The sequence below is a fragment of the Seriola dumerili genome, unplaced genomic scaffold, assembly GCF_002260705.1.
Source record: "Seriola dumerili isolate Sdu_G_001 unplaced genomic scaffold, Sdu_1.0 BDQW01000040.1, whole genome shotgun sequence".
Taxonomy (NCBI): Eukaryota; Metazoa; Chordata; class Actinopteri; order Carangiformes; family Carangidae; genus Seriola; species Seriola dumerili.
In genome coordinates this window covers 1915945-1942992 of record NW_019174295.1, presented here as the reverse complement: position 1 = coordinate 1942992, position 27048 = coordinate 1915945, and the positions used below count along the sequence as shown (strand labels likewise).

Sequence of the window (27048 nt, the reverse complement as noted above, 5' to 3'; positions counted from 1 at the left end):
CATGTACACAAACAAATGACAAGAATAAACAATAAAAACAATCAACTTTAGCTTATTGTGCTAACTCCTACCTTGCACCTTTAGGAGTCATCCTAAAATGAGTGTTGATACTCTTCCATAGGCTGATCTATGAGCGGGAGATGACTGTGAAAAGGGATGATAATTGGGCTGTGCAGTCTTGTGGGAATATCTCTTTTCATTTAGAGGTATTCTGCAATTCTTCAATTTCACATAATTAGTTGAGAAACTTTCATTCTCCCTCTAAACTCTTACTAATTCTCTTTGAAATCAATCCCCCCCCGTCTCCCTGTTCTCCTCTTTTATTCCTTCTGTTCTCAGACAAGTCAGGCCTGTGTAGCTACAAAGTGGTTACTCTGACGTTACACTGCAGCAGCATCAAATGTATCAAAAGACATTAAGTCTCAGACACTGTACTATAGCGGTGGTGTTAGCATATTGTTCACGGCATATTTTTATATCATTATTTGAAGTTGTAGTAGTAGTTGTACCTGTGGGTGTAGTAGTAAGAGGAGCGATAGCATTCAGACTGGAAGTAGTAGTGGTAGCAGTAATGGACCGAACAGTACAGGTACTACAGCCACTTCTACTAGTAGCTATAGTATTAATCATTGTAGAGGCAGGACAAGAAGTAGTAGTAGTAACAGGAGTTGTAGAAAAAGCTCCTCTGTTCTCTAATACCTTAATTTAATCATTTAATCTTATCGTTAATTAGCTATCATCTATTTTATAATCTGTTTTTATACTGTTTTATTTTTATTCTTGTTATTTGCATTTTCTATGCTCCTTTTATTTCTGTTAAGCACCTTGAATAACCTCTGTGTGTGATGATGTGCTTGCCCAGCAGTAGCAGCTGTAGTATTAGTAGCACTTGTAATACTACTGTTGCTAGTGATAGCAGTAGCTGTAAGTTTAGCTGTAGTATTGGAAGTTGTACAATAGTTCTTGTACTAGCCACATCAAGTATGTCCTTTTTAAAGGGGAATTGTCAGTGATAATTGTTTGATGGTTATTAGCTGAATAGTTTTAGGGATGCAACTAACTGTTATTTTTATTATTAATTAATCAGTAGAATTCTTTATTTTTCACGTCAGAAAAGTCACAAAAGTGATATTTTAAATTTTTTTTTTTTCCTAACAGAAGTCCACAATGCAAAGATATTAAGTTACAAACAGAGAAGGTGGGACCTCCGATTGTTTGGCTCCGTCACTATAAATTGATACTTGTCAATTAATTTTCTCATTTTCATCATTTCAGCTCTAAATATTGTTAAATCATTTACTGTGATGTGACAGCAGACAGCAGCAGGGCGGCATATGCTGCATTGGACTACTACAGTAACTTTCCCACTGTGCCAGTCTGTGTGTGGAAAAGTGAGGGCAGGAGTGAGAGGAGCAGGGTCAGGAGAGGGCACTTAACTGTGCTGTGCTTGTTCCGTCAGTGAGGATAATGGATGTAGCGGTTTAATGTGTTCTTTGATGTTTTGGACGGATGTGTGTGTGTTTTTTTTGTTTTTTTTTTCAATGTGGCTTGTGACAGTGTGGTTTCACTGTGTGCTTGTCTATATATGTGTTTGCGTGTGTGTCGTGACAGGCGGTGTACAGTGCCTCTTTTCCTGAGGACATTCCCACTAACAAGGGCATTCTGACAGTGGGCGCAACAGATGCTGACTCAGGCTCCAGTGCTGAGATTCAATATTCACTGTTTGGCATTGGGGTTGAAGATTTCTACATGGATGCAAACACTGGTACATTCACTGATTATTTTCTTTAGATTTGTTTATGATCACAACAGTTAAAACATCCTTCCTGCAGCTTCACGCGTCTCTCCCTCTGCGTCCTAAGGCGAGCTGCGCACGGCCACAGTCATGGACCGAGAAATGACACCCACCTACAAACTCATTGCTCAGGCAACTGATGGGGGAGGGCTGTTCTGCCGCTCTGACATTTCTCTCAAAGTGTTAGATGTGAATGACAATGCCCCCTCGTTCTCCTCCACTCATTACCTGGCGAGTGTGTATGAGAATGCAGCCCCCAAGGCTCTGCTTACCCGGCTGCAAGCCAGCGACCCTGACGAAGGTAAGCAGCTATGATGTCAAACCGTTATGTGTTAGGTATGTAGCTCTTCAAGCGAGGATGATAATGAGCACAGAAAGTTTCCTACGTGCAGCAAATGCAGATTCAACCCACTGTGTCAGTAATCATTCAAACTGCTGACTTGGACATGAGCGAGATTATGAGCATGACCAAGAGCAATATTCTATTGATTGCCATGAAGAGGAGGAAGATCATTCAGTGAGTCTTGTGTCTCCATGAATTTGTCTCCTGTCCTCCCCAGGTCTTAATCGTACAGTGGTATATTCCCTGGTGGATTCGGTCAATGGTTTCTTCTCCATCGACCCGGTATCTGGGATGGTAATACTAGAGAAATCTCTGGACAGAGAGAGCAGGGACTCCTATCGTGTGCGTGTCCAGGCCACTGACCAAGCTGGCCAACAGGGGGCACTGTCCACACAGGTAGGTTGGGAAGGTCCAAGTGACACAGATTCAGTCTCAGTGGTATTTTTGCTGTGCTGTTCAGCATATCCACTAAATCTAACTGCATGGAGTGTTACTCCCAAACAAATGTCACTTATTCTGAAATAATGCTTGAAAACAACAACAATAATGATAAAACGTGCTTGTGAACATGATTAAAATGTACAGTCTTGTCAACATTTATGTGATATAATCAAGGTTTTCTGAGTAATTAAAAACAGATAGAGTGATTAACACAGCTTCTGAGTAATTAACATCAATTATTTGGATTTTGTAATTAGATCATTTTAACACAACAATGTAATTAGAATTTATACACCACATATTAAATTGCAGATTAGTCATAGATGGAGTCATCTGTCTGGTGATGTGCCATCTGTATTTCTGTCCACGCGCATGAATAAAATAAGCCATTGAGTAAATACATGTTATTTGCTGATGAAATCAGATAAAAAATAAAAAAAAAGTAGATTTTAATAAATTTTCATCAAAATTGTGCAGTGGGTTGGATGGGAAAAATGGGGGAGGGGACAGTTACAGAGACAGAGGTGGTGCAGAAAGTGGGAGGAAAATACAGTGAGACAAGCTGGAGCAGTGTTGGCGCTCTCTCAAACCCACTCCGCCGTTAGATCAAGCCATGAACACAAACTGAAAATAAACCCCAGGCTAAAGTGAGGCCAGGTGTGGCCGTTTCTGACAGATACAGGCCTTTGTCCACTGTCTCACACTTAATACTGTTATCTGTAGCAGGAGCTTTAGCTGTAGTTGTAGTAGTCACAGTAACATAATATCATTACAAGTAGTAATACTAGTGGCGCTGGTGGCTTCCAACTGAGATCAAGCCTTGCTGCTCTGTGATCCAGCAGCATATGCTGCTTGTGTATGTCAGGAAAGACTAGTGGGATAAATACATGTGAAACTGATGACGGTGCTGTATCACCAGGCTGAACAGCTTATTTAAATAAGTATCAAATAACCTTTTTTCCCCTAACATAATAATAAAATAAACTGTTGGTTTCTGTAACATCACAGTTTCATTTTAAAGGCACATTTTTGAGTCTCCCTCCAAAACCAGATGTAAAATGCCAGTTTTACAAAAGGTGAAATATTGATTCAGACTCCATCAAGCAAAAACAGCAATTTGATCCAGTAATGCCACAAATGTTTAACATTGATTTAGCAGCCAAGGAATTGTCTCTGAGGCTCTGGTGGACACAGACTTCGATTGATTTTTTTTCCTACATCCCCTATCTTGTTAGTAAAGCCTTTAGTATCTTTGCTCCCGTTAATATTTGTGGACCCACTAGTCCGTGGCACTGAAACTGAACACTCCGGGCGCAGGAGCAGCGCTGACTAATGTACTGATATGAAGTCCTGTTACAGTCTCTTCCGTTTCCCTCAGGTTGATTTGACCATTTTGGTGCTGGATGTGAATGACAACGCTCCAGTCTTCCAGAGGAGGGACTACGCTGTTACGGTGCCCGAGGATGTGGCCGTGGGAACCGAGGTGCTGCGAGTGTTGGCGACCAGCGCTGACATCGGGCCTAATGCTGAGATCACCTACAGAATTCGGTCAGGGAACGAGTTAAGAAAGTTCACCATAGACAGAAACCTGGGTGAGCCAAGGTCCTTGTATGTGACTTATTACTTTCATAGCCATGTGTAAAATGAACACCCATCTTTATTAAATGAATATATATATATATATATATATATATATATATATACACTGTATGTGTGTATGTTTTAGGCTCCATTTCTGTGGCTGATGATTTGGACTTTGAGGTGTGTAAGGACTACTACCTCACTGTCGAGGCCTGGGACAGCGGGAACCCTCCTCTCAGCACGGCTACTATGGTAACCATTGAGCTCATGGATGTCAACGACAACGCTCCGGCCTTCAGTCAAGACATCTACAATGTTCTGATCAGCGAGGATGCGTCTGTTGGGCAGACAATTACAAGGGTAACATTTGCTTGCCCTTACATGTATGCTCCCTTCTGTATTTTTCTTACTTTTAGACTTTCTATTTTTATTAGATTTTGTTTCATTCCGTGTGTGTGTGTTCTCCAGGTGTTGGCCGAGGATTTGGACAGTCAGGTAAACGGGCGAATCACCTACTCTATCCTGAAAGGTGATCGTACTAACCACTTCTGGATTGACCCTGTAGCCGGACTGCTCAAAGTCAACAAGCGGCTTGACAGAGAACTGGTAAAGATGCATCAGTCCAATATGTCATACACAATCAATAGTAATTTTATGGTTCATGAGCACGGCCTAGATAAGAATATACAAAGTCCGCTCAAGGTTAACACCCAATGAAGTCTCATACTATGCAATCATAGCAGTGCTTGCCATATTGCCTTCTTCTCCATCCAGGTATCCAGGTACTCATTGTCAGTACAGGCGTTCGACAGTGGCTCTCCCGCCATGTCCTCCACTGTCACCGTTAACATTGACATCTCCGACGTGAACGACAACCCTCCTGTCTTCACCCCTGCCAACTCCACAGCCGTCATACAGGTAACAGTCTCCGCGTGTGTGTGTGTGTGTGTCTGCTTATGTTTGTGTGTTTTTGCGCTAACGCCATCTCAACCTCTCTCCCAGCTGAATCAAGCCGCCGGCACCACCCTGCTGAAGCTGTCAGTCAGCGATAAAGACTCCACTAGAAACGGTCCTCCCTTTGAGTTTCGCATCGTGTCAGGAAATGAGGGAAATTTCCTTTCCCTGGACCAGGGTGGAACTCTGAGGTCCAACCGTGTAATTGGCCCTGAAGCCCCCAGGGAGTTCGTTCTTGAAATCCAGGTTAGGGACTGATATTTTTTTTTAACAAACATAATCAGGAAAGGTTGACTGACAAATACACTTTGTCAGCATGGTTACACACACAGCCACCACTGGGAGCTGCTCCTAACTTACAAAGTCTCTCACTCTTAGCTGTTAAGTCAGGCTATTAGCATCTGGTGTTTGGAGAAAAAAAAAAAAAACAGCCTGATTTATAGGAAGAGATTTCTGTTATGCAGAAGCTGTTAACACCTCTGACATGGTGATGTTGGGCGGTCTGTCCTACATGACTTTTCCCCCTGTATGTTTTTAATCTTTGGTTACACAGATGCCAGGAGAGTGAGTGAGACAATTGTAACCCTCTGTTGCCAATTATGCTCTGACCAGTAGAGTACGGTGAAGCAATACCTAGGATGTGCTTGATATTAGATTGGGCTACTATTTCAATTTTAAATGATCAGGATCCTGAGTTCTTAGCTGATGTTGAGCTGGCTAAAACTTGCTATTTCCAACTAGATGTTCCATCAGGCTTAAAAGAAAATGATAAACAATATAGAAATAACAACCACAGAATGTATGTAGTTACAATCTACAGTAAATGACCAATCAATACTAGCTGTGCCTCCAAAGAAACTGTGGAACTGTTAGCATCATACACTATGAGCTAAACCTGTATTCCCCTAAAAAAAAAAAAAAAAAAAACTTTTGTTAAGTTTCAAACAAATCTCTTTTCTTTCCTTTCACAAAGATAAAACACAAAATCAACCCTGGTAGGCTATCAAAATAAAAGCTTTCAATACCAGTTATCTCATTCACCTTACCATAAGTGAATGGGTGTGTGTGTGTTTGTGTGTGTGTGTCCTTCCAAAATTAACCACCACAAATATTAATGTCTAAGGCAATTATCAAACATAACAAGTCAACAGTAAACAGTTCAACCCTGAGAAATGTTCGAAATATGACCAAGCGCTTGGATTTCTAAATGTTGGGGCCCACAAGTTGGTGCACATGTGAAGAAAACAAATCCTTAGCAACACACAGCTGGTGCAGTTCATTGTATCGTCTCCAGTTACTCACGCGACCACGACACACAGTCCAGAAGGGTCCCGGGGCAGGTAGATGATGCAGCAGGTAACTGTCCTTGGCAGTCACGCAGGTCCAGCGTGCTGAGTCCGTCCTCACAGGCAGTGCTAATTAACGTCAGCAATAACGTCAGCTACTCCGCTTCTTCTCCGTCCTCGGTGAAAACGACGCCCGGTGTTTACAGCTGACTGTTCCTCACATCGGTCCTAGCTGAAACGTCCACGCTTGAAAGTCCAAGACACGTTTTACACTTTTTTTCAAAGCTACTGAAAACAACAAACGTGACTAACCTGACTGTACTTTCATTCTCAGCCTGGAAAAAAAACTAGACTGTGACATGCACGACTTTTTAACTGCTGAATAACACTCGCGCCGATACTGTAACGTATTTTAGTCTGCAAATATTAAACACCTCGACGTTAAACTCTGTCTCCTGCCGGGCATCAACATTCAGCTCTCTTCCCACACGTGCGACTGCACACCTGTCGGTCATCTGTCTCTTTCTTTCTCCCACCCCTCCACCCCAAAGTCATATCTGATTGGTCAGGATTACATCACTCAATGTAAACTGAAAATGCATTGGCTGAAAAGTTTGGGCACCGAAATTGACAATAAAGCAAAGGATCATGGTAAATGTAGTCTTTCAAGTTAAGTTTACCTGTATTTTAAAGAAAACACATTCCCTTTCGTTCTTATCATTTATCCCCACACAATAAAATACACTTTTATTAGATGACCTTCCCTGGTGCTCTGTAACGATTTTTCCCATCTTCCCCAGTAAGCAGCTGAGCTCACATACAGCACAAAAAAACAGTTTCAAAGCTAGAACTTTCAGTCTTTAATATCTCTGCAAAACTTGTGTTTCTGTTTACTGAATATCTCACTATGACCTTGTTTCTGTCTCGCAGGCAAGTGACTCTGGGAAGCCGAGTCTCTCCTCATCCTCCTGGGTATTTCTGAGGGTCATCGGGAACAGCCAATACAAACCCACCGTCTCCCCCTTGGAAATCTTCATTGTCATGGTAACTGATACCTTCCCCGGCGGCCCGGTCGGTCGGATCTACGCGACCGACCGCGACCCCAATGACGCTCTGTCATTTACCCAGAAGCCTCAGCCGAAGAGCATGTTTATTATCAACAGACAGGATGGCAGCATCGTGGCTCTGCCAGGCCTGGAACCTGGCAGGTACACACTGCACCACACCAACATACTACTCACTCTTGGACACACACACACACACACACACACACACACACACACACACAGAAAAAAGTATGCAATGGAAAATAACTTTAAACATATTTCTTTGTCCTCTCTCAGATATCAGATGAACGCCACAGTGAGTGATGGACGTTTTGCTGTGATAGCTGATGTGTCAGTCCAGGTCGAGCAGGTGACTGATGTGCTCCTGCGAAGTGCCCTGAACTTACGTTTCAGCTCCCTGTCCCCGGAGGACTTGCTTGGCCGCTACCTGAGCCAGATCAAGCTCACGTTGCGTGGATTGGCAGGCTGGAAATGGTCACCGGGACAACAGGATCCCCTCCACATCCTCGGCGTACAGCCAGTGATACGCACAGCCGATGTGGACTTGCTTCTGGCCATGGAGCGGCCGGAGACATCGGGCAGCGGACGGATGGGTGGGTTCTACTCCCAGCAAGAGTTGTCTGCAAAGCTGGAGGATGCAGCGGTGCGGGGCCAAATACGAGGGGTCCTGGCCGGGGCGCTGGTGGTGAGCAGTGCCTGTTCTGGCGAGCTGGAGTGCGGGGACAGGGTGTGTGAACAGACACTGGTGATGGAGAGCGGCTCGCCTGTAACCTACAGCACAGAGAGGGTCAGCTTGGTGTCACCCAGGTTCAACCGTATAGACACCTGCACCTGCCCCGGTGAGCACTGCACTTGCAATCGAGCTAAGACCAGCTCACATTGTCAGTGTCATCGATATTTGTCATAGAAAACAAATTGAATTTGTGGGTATTTTGCTACAAGTCTGAGACAACTTTCCCATTTGGAGCTAACAGATAACAGAGAAACAGATAGACGTCCTGCATACAAAGACGCATTCATACATTAAAGAATACAATAAATCTAAATGTTTTTTTTTATATGTAAGACAGATGATATTCTGGCACCCTGAAGGTGTTGTTTCCTAACACCTCTGTATCCCTCCCTTTCTGAGCAGGAGGCACATGCCCCACCCCCGTGGAGCTCTGTGAAGGTCAGTCCTGTCCAGCAGACATGCAGTGTGTCCGTTCTGGTCCTACAGCGCCATCTGTCTGCCAGTGTCAGCCTGAGAGACTAGACGAGTGTGCAGGTATGATAAGTTTGGGCCATGTATGTGTATCTGATCCAGGTGGATGAGTAGATCACCACATCGCAAGGATTTAAAGGAAATTAGTTGAAGCTTTCTCCCCTCTAATTTTGATCCTGTGTCTCTGGGATTTGTGAATGTGCAGGACAAACCTCTCTGAGCTTCTCTGGAAACAGTTACATCAAGTACAGAGTGACAGAGAGCGGTCAGAGTGGAGAGATGAGGCTCGGCCTACGGATCAGAACCCTTCAGAGAAGAGGAGTCATCATGTTCACACGGGTTAACCCTTGCACCATGCTCAAGGTGAACACATTTACATCCTAATGCTTCACTTTACTGTATTTTTTCCAGATGTTACATCTGCTCAGCAAAGAGTACTGTAAATTAGTAGATAGTCATAGTCATAGTTATAGTTATAGAAGATATAGTTATTTTCTCTTTTTCTTCCACAGATTGAAGGGGGTCGACTCTGGTTCCAGTTAGACTGTGACAACACCCTTGGCATTATGGGTATCTCTGGCAGACCAATAAACGACGGCCTCTGGCATGCTGTTGCCTTGGAGCTGACTAGGAACTACACCCTCCTGTCACTGGACGACAGTTACGTGGAGCGCCGCCGAGCGGCACGAGCACCTGTTCGCCTGTGGCCTCTGGCCCCAGACTCATCCTTTTTCTTCGGAGCCCAAGTGAGGCCACCGAGTGGGCAAGGCGAGAGACCAAGTCCGGGACCAGGGAGGAACCAAGGAGGGCCAGGACTCGGGGACCGTGGAGCGAGGGGCCCACCGAGAGCCCAGGACGGCTTTCAGGGCTGCCTGGGTTCACTAATGCTGAATGGCAATGAGCTGCCGCTCCAGAATAAGAGGAGCCGTTACGCTGAGATCGCCGGGCTGAGTGAGGTCAAGCTGGGCTGCGTGCTTTATCCTGATCCATGCGTCAGTCAGCCCTGCCTCAACGGAGCCATCTGCAGCAGCCTGCCCTCTGGAGGTCTGTGTAGATGACAGTGTGAATATGTGTGGGTGTTCGCCATCTTGCTGTACAGATAAATGACATAAATAACTGTTTGCATATGAAATTCACTCATTTTTTATGGCTTGAGTGTCAGTTTCATCATTTTCATTTTTTAATTTGGTGGCTTATTTGTGCAGCAGTGACCATCAACATGTATATACAGTATTTTGTCTGTATTGGGCTTAAATATTCAGTTACTCACAAAGGAAATCACATCATATTTAACAGGATTTAATGTTGAAATGATTTATTCATATTTATGCCCGAACAAATCATTATTTGACATGTTGTTAATCCCTCTCCAACAGGCTTCTTGTGCAGTTGCAGTGCTGGCTTCACTGGGGGGCGCTGTGAAATTGAATTGACATCCTGCATGCCAAATCCATGCCAGAATGGTGGAGACTGCACGCCTGTAGGCAGCGCATTCCTCTGTGTCTGTCCTCGAGGACTCGGGGGACTTATGTAAGCGAAAACAGGCTGCAATCACGCACACACAAACACACACACACACACACACTTTTAAGACTTAATTACTGACTGTAAATACAGAGCTGACGAATGCTGTCGCCCTGTCTACACAGTATACACACAATGACAGCGACAGTAGTGATGATTTAGACACATTAACATCTTCATCTCCCTCTTCACACACATTCAAGCATGAAAGAACATGCGTAGGACACGCACACACACACACTCATTAGTCCACATTAGCACCACAGCACCCACTGTGTTATTTTAGTTGTTTTTGTGTGAGATAAATTAGTGTTTCTAATTTAATTCAGTACCATTTCGCTAGAAAAGCCTATAATCGTTCTCAAGCTGCCTTCTTAATTACAGCTCAGTAATTGCCTTTGAAATAACCTCTCTGCTCATGTGGTTGTTCAGTGTTGCCACCACTAGAGAGCAGTTTTCCCTCAAAGGAGAAAAGGGTTCTGCATTTTTTTTATTTATTTCTTTTTTAGCTTTTGAAAAAGATGTAAAAATGCTTTTGATGAAGTTGGATTAAATGAAATTTAGCTGAATGATAACCAAGATCATAATTAAGATGATTTTTTTTTCAGCAGCAGATTGTTCAGATTATTATCAGTTAATAATAAACAGACTGAAACCAAAGCTAAAGCACATTATCTAGTCTGCCGCAAACAAACAGCTGTTGAGTGTAACTGTCTGTGAAATCGTTCTACCTGTGATAATATCACAATGAAATATTTGCATTTAAATAACAGAATAAATTTATTCAATTGAAAAAAATTATTTGACACAACTTGCTGAATTCATGAAGTTTGTTAATAAAAGTTTACAGGATTCATTTTCTAAAATATTAATGAGTGGATATCACTGGCCAATACATCCAGGCCTTGTTAAGTAAACTGTATGTGCTTCGCAACTCTCCACACTTTCATCATATAAAGCAAAACTTTGGATAGTTACACAAGCAAGCTCAAGCAGTACTCAGAAATGCTTTTTCTTCTTACATAAGACCAACTCTAGTACAGTGTTTTGAAAATCCCATTGAGAAAAAATAATTGAAAAGAGAAATACAAGTATTTTCTATCTCCTGCGCAGCAGGGCACCATGTTTGAAATGACAAGCTCAGATGAGCATGCATATGTGTGTGGAGTAAAATTATGTTTGTGATGTTCTGTTGTAATTTACGTCTTTATCTAAGAGTCTGAGTCTGTGTGTGTGTGTGTGTGTGTGTGTGTGTGTGTGTGTGTGTGTGTGTGCGCGTGTGTATGCTTATGTGCTTGTGAATTTGCTTTCAGGCACATTTCTTTAAATCAGAACCACATAAATGAGGAAAATAGGGCATCCGTGAAGATAATCTGTTCATTTAGCAAAGGAAAGGCCCTCTGAGAATAAGCATTTATTTTCTTTCTCTGTTTTTAACTCACTGTCACGCTTTCATCTTTTATTCCTTCACGTTGATTCAAATAATCTTCCTCACTCCCATGCATAGTAATGTTTTTATTTTTTTTTGGTCTGTGCCTCTGCAGATGTGATGAGGATGTAAATGAGTGTGACCAGGCCGAGTGCGGGAACGGAGGAGAGTGTGTTAACACGTTCGGGTCGTTCTACTGTAACTGCTCCGAAGGGTACGAGGGTCAGTTTTGTGATGATCAGGCAGCCGGTGACCTGGAGGATGACACGCAGGTATAGTGTGAACAACACGTGACACTGAATTGATGTCGGAGTAAATCTCAAGTATAATCAAAAAAAAAAAAAGAAGCATCAACTTTTTTTTTCTTTTTTTTTGAATAGCTTTTTGTGCATTCAGCTTGCTCCTAATTAGATTTGGCATACTCAGGGAAGCTGTTGAGAATTTTAAGTGTGCGGTGGCCTCCCGGAAGGTTTGTTCGCCAGCTTGGTATCTTTGTCTCCGCAGTAGATGAATGAAAGTGCGGGTAATGGGTAAATCATGGTTTCCATTTGAAGTTGTCATGCTCTTGACTTTTGGCATGCACTTTACACCTTATACTGAGACTGCAAGCTCAATTAATGCTGCACATTGTGAGAAGGAATGTGCTTTTATTATTCCCTAGAAAGCTGAGAGAGGTAACTGACGTCGAGAAAACGTGTTAGGTTACTTTAACCACCGATGGCTGTTGTTTTTTTAAGGACATTTGAAGTCTACTACTTGAAGTCTACTTTTCAAAATCTACATTAAATGTGCTTGACAAAGGCAGCAATAAAATAGAATCATTATATTCGATCAAAAATCATTTCCTCCATTCAACAAGGGCAGAAATGTGTCATAATCCTTTAGATTTAGAAATGCATCCAACATCACATGATACAAAATCTTTTTTTACAACAACATAACATCACTAAGTCATGTGTGTGATGTGTCCTGTCTAAGAGAAACCGCTTATAGTGATCATGTCTGTCTCAGTCATACGAATCACCATAAGCGCATGATTATCATAACCATTTTTTTTTTCTTTTCTTTATTTCCCGAGCAGATCACCATCTAATTGACATACGTATAATTATCACGTGAAAATAAAGTCATGAAACAGACAGCTTCACTGATTTAACGAAAAAATATAAACTGTGCCGTGGCCCTCTGCTGCTCCAGGCCTAGTCTGAAAGGTCAGGATGAAAGCATCACTCTCCACTCATGTAACACACCTGCTGCTGTGAGAGAGCAGGGGCGATGATTACGTGCTGTGAAAGTCCCAAAACTCCAGCAGAGCAGGAACAGGGGGGAGAAGAACTCACTGAGCCACGGCGGTGTTGATATCACACGGTGCCCGAATGCGCACAGCAAGCGCACATACACAGTGTTGGCAGGGATGGTCGTTACCTGACGTTACATACTGTGGCTCCGGAAACCTTGTGCAATTAAGTTAGAAGAAAGCCTCAGCAGATGACAGCTTACAGCAGTCGGGTACAACAGTGTAAAAGTTTTCTTCCATCAGTTGTCATGTATGAAAAGACCTAAAATAAACAGTATAAGCAAACTAATGAGTGGTCTCCACTCAACTTGGAGGTTGTGCGGTCAATTGCATGAAAATCCCCAAAGCTGTACTTGCTATGCTTCCACCGGACAGTGATTGCTTTCTTGCATTTGGAACAGGAGATGCAGTTGTATCCATGTTTTTATGATTTTCCTCTTCATGTTGCCCAGGCGGAGCCGCTGTCTTATGTCGGACCAGGAGAGATAATTGGCATCGGGGTCCTTGCCTTTGTCATCATTCTCCTCCTCATACTCTTCATCGCTTTTAGGAAAAAGATCAAATTCAGGAAAGACTCAGACGCGGGCACAGGGACTCAGGCTGTGATGGGCGTCTCAGCTATCTCCACAGAAACCAGCTACATGCTGCACAAGACTGGCATGGGGGCAGAGGGGATTGAGTTTAAAGCTGTGCGTCTGTCAGGCTCACCAGCGACCACGAGCACCTACGGTGAGGTGGGCAGCAGCACCGGGGGCCCTCCTCAGGTCATGGTGCGTCCAACTGCCCACTCCCCTCTACCGGGAGGACTCAGCAGCCAGGGTATGAGGAACGGAGATGGTGACAGGACCACTTCCAGTGAGGGCAGTCAGGTATGTAAAACTGAGCCTGGCCACATATTAATGATTGAAAATTATTGTCCTGTCTGACTTTACAGGACTGAGGGACTTTGTCGATTATAATTTGATAGAGTGTGTGATATTAAAAATCAAATAATCAAATATATCTATGTTTTCATACTATATACTAATATTAAAATTAAACTACGTATGGTTGATATGATCTAATAGAAATAGATAGTAATAGAAACAAAGTGTATTCACAGCAGGAACTGTATAATCTAACTGTGCTGCAGCCTGTAAAATCTGATTTTTATTACTACAATAATGAAAATCCCAGGCTATATCAATTTTATATCATAATATCAATATTTACGTTATATCAGCACATCTTCCAGCTTCGTGTTTTGATGACTCTGTGCTTCTGTAATTCAGTTGTATTCCTTTTATTGTTTGAAAGCGACTCAGAATATTATTAACAAACGTGATGTTCCAACCTTGATGTGCATGATGTGCTTCAGAAAGGTTTGAACTACAAATAAAAGTCCTTCCACAGCAGGAAGCAAGAGTGATGGGTTTGATATAATAGAAAATATGAGAAAATCATATTTTTGTAAAATTCCAAGAGTTTACTTTTCAACAAGTGGAAGGTACTGTATGATACGGATGATGAGTTCAAGTATTTTCTCATTTAAAGCAGCTATTTGTAAGTTTTGCTATTGCTACATAGCTAGCGTTAGCATTAACAGAGGTTTACTTACCAGGCTAGAGGAAACAAGTTGTAAGTTCATCATTAAACTTCATTCCTTTACTCGCCAACAACTGTCTCCAGTGGTGGAAAAAATGCCATTGTTAAGTCCTGTGTCTATGATGTCTTTCCTCTACTGAAGTTAGCATGCTAACCAGCTAGCTCTTCACTTTCCGATACCGACTCACCGTAGCCTCCAATCTGCCCTGAAGACGTAGCTCTGCTCAGAGGGCGTTTAATAACCTCTTGTCTTGTAAACACAACAATGACCAAAGCTGTTGTCAAGCGACGATCACCTCCACCCGCTCAGAGGTAGAAAAAATGTACAAATAGCCCCTTTAAAGCCACAATGGATAAAATTTAAAAATTAGTGGCTTTGGCGCAACAAAAAATAAACAAAACAGGCCACGATGGTAATCCAGCCTCGGGACACTGAGACAAATGGGCTGCAAGACGCACAAATTTTAAACAGATCTAATGCCATCAAATGAATTAAAAAGATACTTTAACTGCACAAAAAACTGACACGTTGTAGCTTTAACTGCAAAAGATAAAATGTTAAAGAATAAATCTGAAGATATCCTATATTTTTAACAACCGAAGCCAACACACATGAATCTGTTTCTCTCAGGACTTTCTGACTTGGCGACCCTCTCTGTGGCTCTTAGCCTTAAGTCCCTTCATTTCTATGGAAGACAGAAAAATCTTTAACACAATTCCCTAAAACAGATGGGCTCTGTATTTTTAAGCCAATGTTCCCGAACCAGGAATTAGTAGTTTATTTTTTCGGGACTATTTTCAGCCGCAGCTTTTATTCACTAGAAAGAATTTATGGAAGCAGAATGGTATGTGTGCGGCTGACTCAAAACAAACTGCAGGAGCGTGTTCATTATAACGAAAGAACATCTTACCCAGTGCAGTGGTGCTGCTCAGCGATGTGGTTTTAATTGTTTTGGACAACATTGAAGCTCCACGGCACAGGGGAGTAAGCTACATGAGTGTTCAGAAAACTCCTCTTAGTAAGATCAGTTCATTGTTGCTCTTGATGTTTTCACTAGATTTGCTCACAATAAGAAAAATATAGACCCATCAAGTGTTTTTTTTTTTGCATATTTGCTGTTTTCTTTCATCTCTACAGTTGAGCAGCTTCCTCTCAGACATGTCTAATGTACGAGGCGTGGCCAATAGGAGGGGCATCGCCGTGTGCAGCGTGGCGCCCAATCTCCCTTCAGCGTCGGCCTGCCGCTCAGAGCACAGTCCAGCCCACAAAGTGTCCTGGGAGGGCGAGGAGATGAGGGAGGAAGGGCTGGAGAGGGTGAGAGATGAGAGAGAGGAGGAATGGGGGCAGAGAGCTTTTGAGCTGGAGAGAACACAGAGAGATAACAGTCCACAGGGTAAGGCTGCCGCCACGTGCGGGCACGCACACACACTGACACGCGCACGCACACACACACAGTTTCTAACCTCTGATCAAAAAAGGCACAGAGTACACAGGCCACGAACTCATTGTGTTTCACCCATCTCGACTGAGGGAGCTTTTTTTTTTCACAGTGATCTATGCCTTTTGATCACATACATCAAAGAAAATGGCCCAGAGTAAGCAAGAGTGGTTAAGAAGTCATATTTTTATTTTGCTATCACTTGATTTTAGTTTTACTATTTACGTCCTGGGAGCAGTAAATGATAAAATAACTTACTCTTTTGTTACACTGCTGAAATTGGCAATTATGTCTTCTTGTATCAGGATAAGTCTCTTACATCTCCTGTGCACTTCTGATTGAATGGTCAGGGTAATCAGCCAGAACTGATGTCCTATGTTCTTGTCCTACTTTTGCTCAAAAAAAGTTAAGTAGAAATGAAAGTAGTTGGCAGAGTTCCACTCAAAGAAAGTCAACTCTTCTACCAGGTTTTTCTACCGTTTTTACCTACCAAGTTTGCCTCAGGTGTACTTTTGTCAAATAACAACAAACTTAAGCGAGGGCAGTGAGACAAAGTTCTCAGACAATTCAACTTCAAGTCTGATCTTGCGCTGCCAACAAGAGTTCACAGTTCACAGTTTGTTCTCTGTCAATGAAATAACCACGTTGCATCTCAGTGCTAAGGTAGACGTCACATATTTCGATTCTCTGTCCAACCTGTTGTTTGAAGAATACAGCCTGCGGTGGGAACTTCCTGCCTCTTAATTATTGATTGCGTCCTGTGGGAATGGGAAATAGGTTGTTTTATTTATTTATTTTTTATTTTTCTGCAACCTTGCTGAGAATATGTGCAAAAAAAAAAAAGAAGAAGAGAAAGAAAAGTATGTATGTATTATATTACTACAGCCCTTTATTTAATATGATTAGGCTTATAATAATATCCTGATTATTGTGTTAATGACACCAGTGTAAACAGCTGGTTTCATTAATCAATTGGAAACAATTTAGTTATTTATTTACACCACAGCAACCACTAACAAGTGTGATAATGAATATTGCAATAGTTGGGCACAAGTCAATACATGAGATACAAACTAACAAGGAAACATATTGGTCGTTTTTCTGTCACTACCTGCTGCATCATGAATAAATAAAAAGTGATGAATAATTAAATACTTGGAAGATACTTTATGAACAAATCAGGTCCCATATTTCTCAGTTTTTTTGTAGCTCTGCTCTCCGAAATAGGAATATATTGATCGTCGTGATGTTTTGCAGAGAAATATAGTTTCAATCAAAGGTGACTTGATGACTTTGACATGGCTCACAGGAGCAGCAGCAGCTCCTCTAATGCAGATGCAATAAACCCTAGCAGAGATTCAGTTCAAATGCTGTAACTATTACTCTACCAGTCACAGTACAAATTACTCAAAGCAATTTGTGAAGATGCTTTTGGTTGCTAAAAAGGAGTAAAAACTACTGGAGACCAATGTTTGGCTTAGTATCAGTGGTAATAAGTATTTCCAATTAAAACGTTGCAAACTGTTATGAGTGGAAACGTAGTGAGTTGTTTAGTTAAACATTATAAGTTCTACCTTTTCAAGAAAAGTGAGTCATTTCCTAGTTAGTAACTTTTAGATGGCTCTTACAATTGGAAAAGTATAGGGGATTTAAAAATATTGGTGCCAGGATGAGAATATGGTTTGGCAGTTTGTTAGTGGTAGGATTAGAGCGAGGGTCGGGTCCATAACCTCAGGCGTGGCTGCCAATGTTGGCACGTGGCAGGGTAGACTCTGGCAGAATGACAAATGCATGTGTGAGGAGAGAAAATATATGGAAAATAAAGAAAGGTTTTAAAAAAATGTTTACAATACTTCTTTTTTTTTTTTTTTTTTGGCTTGACTATGTTTAGAAGGTTTCTATCACCTGCATGCTGAATTAGACCAGTGGCTGCCTTTCCTATTTAGTTTGATTGATGGTGCTGCCTTGCTGCTCACATTCCCACAGGAGTGTTTTACTTGTTCCATACACACTGGACCGTGACCGTCTTAGCTTGGACTTAGAAAGCTAAACCTGATGTCCAGACATCCTGGCCCCTGACTGCTCTCCTTCTGAATGTCCAGTGTAAAGCGAAGTTATGAAACAGACAAGGGATTTTTAGAAGATGCCACATGCTGTGTGTTTTTAACCTTCTTAACGTGTCCATATGCTGTTTTTTATAAGACGTATCATGAGTGAAATGAGCAGTCAAAGTCATGACTGAGTATTTCCACCTTGGAACTGCAGTGAAACAATGACAGTCTCGTAAAAACACATTCAGACAGCCAGGGATTCATGCGTCATATGACCTATGGAACCTATCCCATCGACGGCAGGCAGGCCAAATTAAACCTGACCCAGCCAACAAACAGACCGCTCTGATCCGTCTTCTTGTCCACGATTTTGGTCACAACAAACTCCTCACTCTTCAAAAACTCCTGAGTCTGGGTCTAACATGTTGCTGAGTCTCTCTGATGTTTCCACCTCCAACCGTCTTGTCCTTCCAGCCCCAGTTTTCTATTTTTTTGTCACTTTTTATGTGGGGAAAAATCATGTTAAAGAAAATATTAATCATAGCAGATGATTTTTTTACATCGTTTGAAACATGTCCGTAGAGAAACTTTAAAACAAACCATGCTAAACTAGCAAATTGCAGGAAATGCTATTTACTAATGCTAAATATACAGGTGCTCTGGAAAGAACATGCATTTTCACCTGTTACATATCTGCACAGGATTTCTGGAAACAGCAGAGTGGGTGTTGTTTTGAATTTTTAAATGTTTTTTTTAAGTGCAACAGCTGAATTTTCTACTGATACTAAAACTATATTCACTAACTTTACTTTAAAGAATAGAAACATGTTTTTCTACAAGAAAATTGTAACCAAATATAACATTTTAATGCATCAATATTTCCTGCAAAGTTAGGGTTTAAATAAGGAAATATCTGATGAAGACTAAGCTGCTCGTCAATGATCAATCAATTTCACACATTAAGGCTGGTACTTAAAGTCTTATTGAGATGCAGCAGAGGCATTGAAGTGTCTGCAAACTGTTTTCTCATTCTCTCTTTCCACCTACAAACTTAAAGCATCTTGAGTTTTTTCCAAAGTAACTTTTAATCACATCAGCGAAGCTGCCGGTTCTTATATCCAAGCAGTTTTATATCCCTAATAGAATTGTTTTGAGAGCCCACACCCGCGTGTCCCTTCCTCAATTTGAACAGTAATGTGAAACCAGGCGTTTTATTGCTGCTAGATTAGAGCACCTGGTAGAGTAACGTACCTGTTTCTGGCTTTAACAGACAGTCTTGTAGACTCTCTTCACAGCAACGCGCTGTTATCTGAAGTCATTGTGACACAAAATTACCTGCTCTGGCCCGCTGGCAGTTGTTTGATAATCACTCGGAGGCTATTCGGAGTAATTTTAAAGATTACAACCCTCGTAACAGCAGCTCAGCAAAGGAAAATAGTGTCAGGGATCACACCAACTCGGAAGGATCTATTTATTTGAAATGTTTGCCTCTGAAGACATGCAAGTTAAGTTTAACTGGAGACCCTACGGCTGGCAGCTTTCTCTCCAAATGAAATTTAATCCGGCTCGTCTGCACAGGGGGAAAATGTCAGGTTTGTGACTCGACAAAAGGAGCTTTGATTGCTGCTGTGTGAACGAGCCGACCAGGACAACTCCTCAAGCCTTTCACTGTGACCGCGTGATATTTGGGGCTGCCTTTGTCCGATGTACCTGTTGTTTTGAGGAGTTTGTGTTTCACATCTGCTGCGCTGCGCTACACCAGAAGTAACTCTGTGGTGTTCACCCTCCGTGACTCCTCTAGCTGGTGCACACATTATTAAATGAGCAGACCTCGAGTTGCATTGGGCGTACTGGGATTTGTGTAAGATTCTGTTCTCCGCAGCAGTGAGGCAGCTTTTGAGAAAACAGACCAAATTCCATTGTGGGTATACTGCAGCTTCATTTGTCTTCAGGTGTGAATGGTTTGTTATGTGTGCAGTATGTGGGTGACTCATTTAGGCTCTCTCCTTGCCAAACACAGCCAGCCCTGAAGAAAATGAATGGATAAGTGAGAGTACACATAGGTGGACATATTAAAGGATGGGTTAAGATTTTGTTCAAGTCCACCTTCTCCTGTTCGTCCATGGCTGTGAAGAGACCACCTTGTAAGCTATGGGGAAAATCTGCAGTCTTCAAATGTGTACCAAAGCCCAGTCAAAGTTAATATGAGGCTTCATCAGTCTAAGGTAAATCAAGTGCCTGCTTCAATCAAAGGAACACTAAAAAGACTAACTCTGTAAAATACCCTCAGACTGCAGAAGCCTTATATTATCTTGGAATCATGCCAGTCAGAGATCTCTTCACAGCCAGGATGGACGGAGGGGGTGATAACAGCATTCGAGAACTCTTTGAATGCACATATAAGTATGTGAGTATTGCATTAAGATAGACTTGAACAAATCAGAGCCTGTTTTTTTGGGGTTTTTTTTAGTTAGACTTTATTTCTGCCTAACGATTTTGCCTTTGCCTTTACTTTTGAGCGGAACATGTCGATGTGAATACGCACCTGTGTTTGTGTGTGTTTGTACGTCAGACATGTCGGAGCAGGTGGACGAGGTGGCCTGTCTCTCAGACTCCACGTCTGAGGAGCACTCCCTCAGCTCCTACACTTCAGAGTCCTTTGATGACAACGGTAAGACGACCAAACTCCCTTTGCACTCCTCACTCTTTGCATCTTTCTTGTGCAGCACTTCACAGTTTCACCATGTTAGGGCCTCTAAAAGTTGCTGAAAATAATGAATCTGAGAAGGGAAAAGTCGGTCTGCGAGTAGACTTTGCTTTGTATTTTTGTAGTCAGAAACAAACAAAAAAAAAGACTGGGAACTTCTGATGTAGTTAAAATTCCCTCATGTAGGAACAGTCCTCTTGCATGCATCAGATGCATTAAAGGTTAATGCACAGGCCGTCAGTGGGGAAAAAAGCTAAATCAGTTTCAACTCTTTTCTTGGATTCTATAGAGTGTCTTTTTTCCCAGACAACTCAATACCATTGATCTTCCCTAATGATCATGTGTGTGTGCATGTGTGGGTGTGTGTGTTTTTCAGATAAGGAGCCCACTAGATGCTGTGTTTCCTGTCTAATTAGTGTAGCTGCAAAGAAAAGAGTCCTCATGCCTCTCCCACACCCTTATTGGACGCACACACACACACACACACACACACACACACACACACACACACACAAAAACACATACCACATGCATACAAACGTGTTGGCAGGACTAACATGTATCCTCTAATGTCTACACGTGCGCACACACTTACCTCACACATATTCTCCATCTCATCTCAGTTACACCAAACGCATTAAACCTTACCCTATTCACAAATGCACTGACATTGTTTCTCTTCTTCTCCTTCCTTTTCTCCTTCTTCTTCTTGTCTCTTCCTCTGTTCTGCCCAGCTTCCATCGTGACAGTCATACGTCTAGTCAACGATGCTGTTGATAACATCGAGAGCGAAGGTATGAAAGAACATCTCCTGTTAAATCGGCTGTCTCTTTTGTGTCTGTGACCTCTGATGCCAAAGTGTTTGTTCACTAAGATATAATGAACTGATGCAGGCGAGCCTTTTGCTGCTCAGTCCCCTTTCTTATTCACAATAAAACATCCTGCTTAGATTTCCAATATTTTTGTCAGCCCCTGACACCGGATCTCTCTGTGTTTCAATTTCTCCCCTTTGGTTTCTGTGTTGTTTCTCTCTCTCTCTCTCTCTCTCTCTCTCTCTCTCTCTCTCTCTCTCTCTCTCTCTCTCTCTCTCTCTGACTTTTGCTTTCTCTCTCCCTTTGTAGTGTCAAACATGGACAAAGAGCAGCAGCGGAACAGCCCTGGTGAGTGAGATGCAAAGCAACTGAAAAACATCTTATTAACTTGCCATCCCTTTGGCTTCTTTCTCGAGCTGTGATCCCAAAACCCGACCTTTTGTATTCTTTACATTATTTCCTCAGAATACTTTTATCATACCCCGTACAACCCTTTCTGTTTTTTGTTTTTGTTTTGTTTTTTTGCTGCCCAGACTTTGAATGTAAATGTAGCCTCCCACTTTCTAGTTATGTTTCCTGACTTCCATCTGTGGCTGGTTTCTGACAGATGGTCCCGTTTTGAATCTAGCAAAAAAAAAAGAAAAAAGAAAAAGCAAAGAACAAAACATTAAGCCGGCAGGTTTCTCATTGTTGTCACTTTTCCTCTGTTAAAATAGCATAATGTGTGAACTGTAGCTAATTAACATTCATTTTAGAGCATTTGCACAGGTGTGAGCGCAATACACAACTCATTAATAACCAAATATTATCAAGACTGTCTCTTTCTGTTATGGTTTAATGTTGGGAAACACACATTGGCAGATATCAAACGTCTAATATCTGCACTGACTTCAGCAGCTCAGCGTCAGTCAGGCTCTTCCATAAGTAATTTAATGACGGGCCACAGTGAAACTGTTCGCCCTTGTCTGGTTGATGTTGAACTTCCAAACACTTCTCTACGACCGTGAGCCGTCTGCGTCTGTTTGTGTAGCAAATAAATGTTATTATTCAGAATCTCTAATAAATAAAATATTAGAGAATAAATTCTAATAAATTTGAATTATTAAAAATAAAAAAAAATAAAAAGTACTCACAATCTCTCATGCAACATTCATAAATATCATATCGATATCGTGACCTTACCGGCGTGATGATTTCAAATCAGGACCTCCGGTGTTTGGAGCGAGTGGCTTGTGAAACATTTGAAAGTCGGCTACACCTGTTATTTCTGTGTGTCCGAGGTAAACTCAACACCACATTTTCCAGAGTGTAACTACAGGTTGTGTTTAATTATTGATACTGTTAATTACCGGATAGGCTTCCACTCACAACTGTAGTGTTTCTGCTTTCTCAGCCAGCGAAAGCTGATAAAGATCGTTAATGAATCTTTTTGAATCATTATTCATGTGTTTAATTACTAATTGACCTGGGATTTGAAAGGATTTGATACTGGATTCAGATTCTATTAACCAATATCAAATGTACTTAGATCACATTTTCAATATGAAACAGTTTCTTTTTTTTTTTAATCAGATGAAAACATTAGGTTAAAAAAATGTACAAGATGTTCCATGTATAAAACAATTCCCTCACCGCGGGTGAAGTATGCAACATACACAAGTGACTAATGTTTATAATTAGTTAATTCAGATCATTTGAATGTTTGCTGGCATTTGATAGCTCGGTCAAGTTGGGTGTAGTTGTCCTCACTCCGAGCAACGCAGAGCTTCCTCCCCGGCCTTGTAGCGGGGGTCTCGGTGGATTTTAGGGGGCACTTTGAGCCAAGTCTCACATCCGCACAGAATAGCAGAGGAGAAGGCAGCTTCAAACACTTTTCTTTCTCACAGTAAATGGGGCATCATCTACAGGCTTAACACTGACTTTCCAATCTTAACGAATGCAGGTTTTTTTTTTTTTTTTTTTTTTGCTTAAACACAGATCAGGGCCAGTCATGATCTAGTTCTTCTCTCCCACAAAACCCCTATGTTTTTGTGCCACAGTCTTAAAACCAATGTTAACTGGCTCGCAGCTACCGAGCCCTTTTGTTGTCAATTGCATGTAATTTACTGGGTCTTCAAAGCATTTCATTACTTACTCAGAGCAAGACTGTGTTTATGGCTCTGTCAGTGCCAGCCTGCTGGAGCACGGGAAGTTATTTCAGACAGAGAGAATGAAATGATTGTCGTCCAGTAGGTTGGTCCAAATAACCTATTGGATTTAGTGTATTTCTGGTAATATAACACATGGACAGCCTCATTTTATGTATGTGTATTCTCATATGTTTGTGCGCAAGTCAAGAAAAGTGACACAATGACAATGGCCGTATGTACTAATCAGGTTACCGCAGAAACAACTGCATAAGAAAACGTGAGAGAAATATTCTGGAAATGGGATCTAAAACGTTCAGTCTCCATTTGACATATCATTACTGAGATCACCATTAAGTGTCTGTGTGTACAATAACAGTGTGCACGTGCATGCATGTGTATATTACGTTTTACGTGAGTTTTGTTTGTCTGTTTACACGTACCGGCGATGCGCCGAATGGCTCCGTGCCAGCCCCCCTCTCCCGTTACCGGGTGTGTTTTCTTCCATGTCCTGATTCGCCGTGTCTCCTTGCATTCAGTTGTTTTCTATGAGAAGCGCATTTCATCATCAAAGGCTTCCTGTCCCATGAGATATTTGTTTTGTTTTCCACTTCACTGACAGCAAGTCGCCACCTGCAGAGCAAAGATGAGATTTGTGTAGAGTTCATCAAAGAATACATTGTGGATTGTAAGAACATTATATTATAACACCCCCCCCCCCCCCCCCCACACCACACCACCACCACCACCCTCCTCCCTCCTCCCTCCCCTTAACCTTTCATTTGAAAATATAACCACAAATAGCAGCATGGCATGCAGTAAGTGACTCCTACATGTTTTGTGGTGTGCTGGCACGCCACTCTATTAGATACCCCTGTCAACACATGTGTCATGCATTATATACCAGGAGCCCACACTGCTAATGAAGTGTACTCTCCATCCCACACAGAAGGTGACCCCTCTGGCTCCTCTCACTTCATCAATATGATATTTTTTCACTCACAGCTCATTAACCCAACCATGAATTATGCAACCTGCATGCTGTAGTTTGTAGGAAGTAGTGGATTAGTGGGGAGTTCTGTGTCAGTCCATTAAACAGCATGAACTCAGATGTAAAAAAAAAAAAAAAAAACAACAAAAAAAACAGAAAAACAGGAATTCTGTTGACTGATTTTATTTGCACATTAATAAATAGTAAATGAGAAACGGAGCACGCAAATACACAGTAGAAGTTCCACAGAACACACACACACACAAATAAACACAGCCAGAAACAAAGCCTCCCTCCCAAAAAACTAAAGAGGAGGAAAATAGAAACAAGCACAACAAGCCAGAGAATATACGCAGCCTATCCATTACTGTAACCGCAGCTGGATGACTTTTTTTTTTTTGTTTCTTTTAAGTAAATGAGTTTGTTTATTAGGCGGCAGTAAATTCCAGATCCTGGAACCTCGTGTTTGTGGCTTTACACCTGCAGTTAGCTGTGGCGGCTGTAGCAGGGCAACGTTGGCGTGAGTAATTGTAACATCTTCAGATCAGTCCCTCCAGTAACTGATGCACCGCAGCACGGTCGCCCGTGTCACCTCGCTCAGCTCCCGTAGATAAGATTGCGATGATACTCTTGTTTTAGAGGAGAAGGGATTTATTGATGTGGCACCTTTCGCCGGGTGATCCTGTTAGATAGATAATCTCATTCTCGCTCGCACTGGGCAATTCAGAACGGCTGCTTGCAACGTAATACACGCATTCAAGTGAGAACTAGATTCTTCTGTTTTTGGCAGAACGAGTTTGTCCAGGAAATAAAGCCTCAGGCTCCTTACACAATATGTTAACTCAGATCTCTTTCTCATCTCTCTCAACGTGTTGTTCCATTAAGAAATAAACTATTTGTCACTGGAACGTTTCCAAACAGTTTAAAAAGATTTATTCTTCGTGTTTCTGTCCTTTTCATTTCAGCGTACCGCTGGGAGTCTTCCAGCCAGACCTCGAGCTGGTTGTCACCATCACGTCTGCGTCCGCCAGAGGTGGGATCCCATTTCGACCTCAGTGACACCGAGCAGAACATCAGACGAGGAGGCAGCACGCGCTCTCTCCAGCTGGACTACAGGGTGATGGGCTACAGCAGTGACAGGGGCCGAGAGCGGGGACGGGAGAGCACGAGGAGGACCTTCCAGTGGGAGAGGAATCAGTCGGGTGAGTGGGAGAGGAAACGCATCCTGAGCAGAGAAGAAAAGAGAAGACACGAAGGGGAAGGAAAGAGCACAGGCAACAGGAGCAGAGACGTGGGGACGCGTCAGGACCACAGAGACCTTCAGCAGCTGCACGGCCCTGACAGCTGTGAAGACAGCTCCTCGCCTGTTTACGAGGAGTACCGAGAGTGCAGCCACGACCCAGAGCAGAACGAAGACGCAGAGAGCCTCTATGACACTCTTCCCCCAACCCGACGAGCCTACGAAGGATACCCGTCAAGCCCCCCAGGCCTCAATCTGCACCCGGCCCAACTTCTGCCCCCGCTTAGGGCGTGGGACTTACAGACAGGGGAGTGGAGGGAATCGCAGGAGGACCGCGGAGGGCTCGGCTCCAGCGGTCTGGCGGGTTCTGGGGACGAGCTTGAGAGACTACTGAACCTGGTGTCGCTCAGAGCCAGGAGAGCCACGCGAATAAACAGAGCCTCCACTGGATCTGAGCCCACAACAGGCTGGGAAGGATTTAAATAAGCGCACAAGACTGTTTAAAACAAATAGATTTAATATTCCTTTATATACTGAGAGAGTGGCAGTGGCTCTCTCTGATTATACTTGACATTTATGAACACACCATTGATCTACCACCTAAAAATAATTAAAGGAGAATATTACAATATATGCTTTTATTATCCCGCATTATTATCCTGCTGTAAGCAAACACTAATCCACCACCAATCCCCTGGCTCATTTTATAAGCTGGAGGGAAAAAAAAAAAAAAAAAAAGAGGAAATGTATGCGTTCTCCAGGCGCCTTCCTTCACCTGTGCTGCGCGAGAGTTAGCGGAGATTGGCTGAGAATCGGTGCTATCACATTTATTATTTATAAAACCACTGGAGCGCAGCATTTATTAACACCAAATATGAAAGGAGCCGGTTTGTCTGTGTTTTAGATGACACCACTGTTGTGTACGTACAGTATGTGATCATGCGTTTCATACGTTGTTCTGTTGGATTGCACACAAAACAAAGATCCACACACACACACACACACACACACACACACACACACACTCACACACACATACACACACACAATCATTTTGTATTCATGAAGAGGCTCACAAGCAACCAAACAAATGAATAGCGTAATTATGAAATAAATAATTACAGAATAATTAAATGATTAGATAAAGACCCCATGGTATCAACTCCTGCTAATCGTA

General features: G+C 42.3%; 1 protein-coding gene across 1 annotated transcript in view; it reads left to right on the top strand.

The window, feature by feature from the left end:
- LOC111217008 (protocadherin Fat 3-like) overlaps nucleotides 1-26357 on the top strand; it is a 69741-nt gene extending 43384 nt beyond the window's left edge. The window contains exons 32-52 of the mRNA XM_022738693.1: nucleotides 1612-1765; nucleotides 1863-2096; nucleotides 2356-2534; nucleotides 3958-4171; nucleotides 4306-4520; nucleotides 4629-4766; nucleotides 4935-5078; nucleotides 5163-5360; nucleotides 7331-7608; nucleotides 7744-8306; nucleotides 8603-8734; nucleotides 8877-9034; nucleotides 9184-9430; nucleotides 9485-9715; nucleotides 10048-10201; nucleotides 11740-11896; nucleotides 13380-13790; nucleotides 15644-15788; nucleotides 20568-20666; nucleotides 21437-21496; nucleotides 25597-26357. Coding sequence (XP_022594414.1) covers nucleotides 1612-1765; nucleotides 1863-2096; nucleotides 2356-2534; nucleotides 3958-4171; nucleotides 4306-4520; nucleotides 4629-4766; nucleotides 4935-5078; nucleotides 5163-5360; nucleotides 7331-7608; nucleotides 7744-8306; nucleotides 8603-8734; nucleotides 8877-9034; nucleotides 9184-9430; nucleotides 9485-9715; nucleotides 10048-10201; nucleotides 11740-11896; nucleotides 13380-13790; nucleotides 15644-15788; nucleotides 20568-20666; nucleotides 21437-21496; nucleotides 25597-26357 — 4872 coding nt within the window. The remainder of the gene's footprint in view (nucleotides 1-1611; nucleotides 1766-1862; nucleotides 2097-2355; nucleotides 2535-3957; nucleotides 4172-4305; nucleotides 4521-4628; nucleotides 4767-4934; nucleotides 5079-5162; nucleotides 5361-7330; nucleotides 7609-7743; nucleotides 8307-8602; nucleotides 8735-8876; nucleotides 9035-9183; nucleotides 9431-9484; nucleotides 9716-10047; nucleotides 10202-11739; nucleotides 11897-13379; nucleotides 13791-15643; nucleotides 15789-20567; nucleotides 20667-21436; nucleotides 21497-25596) is intronic.
- The last annotated feature ends 691 nt before the right edge of the window (nucleotides 26358-27048 follow it).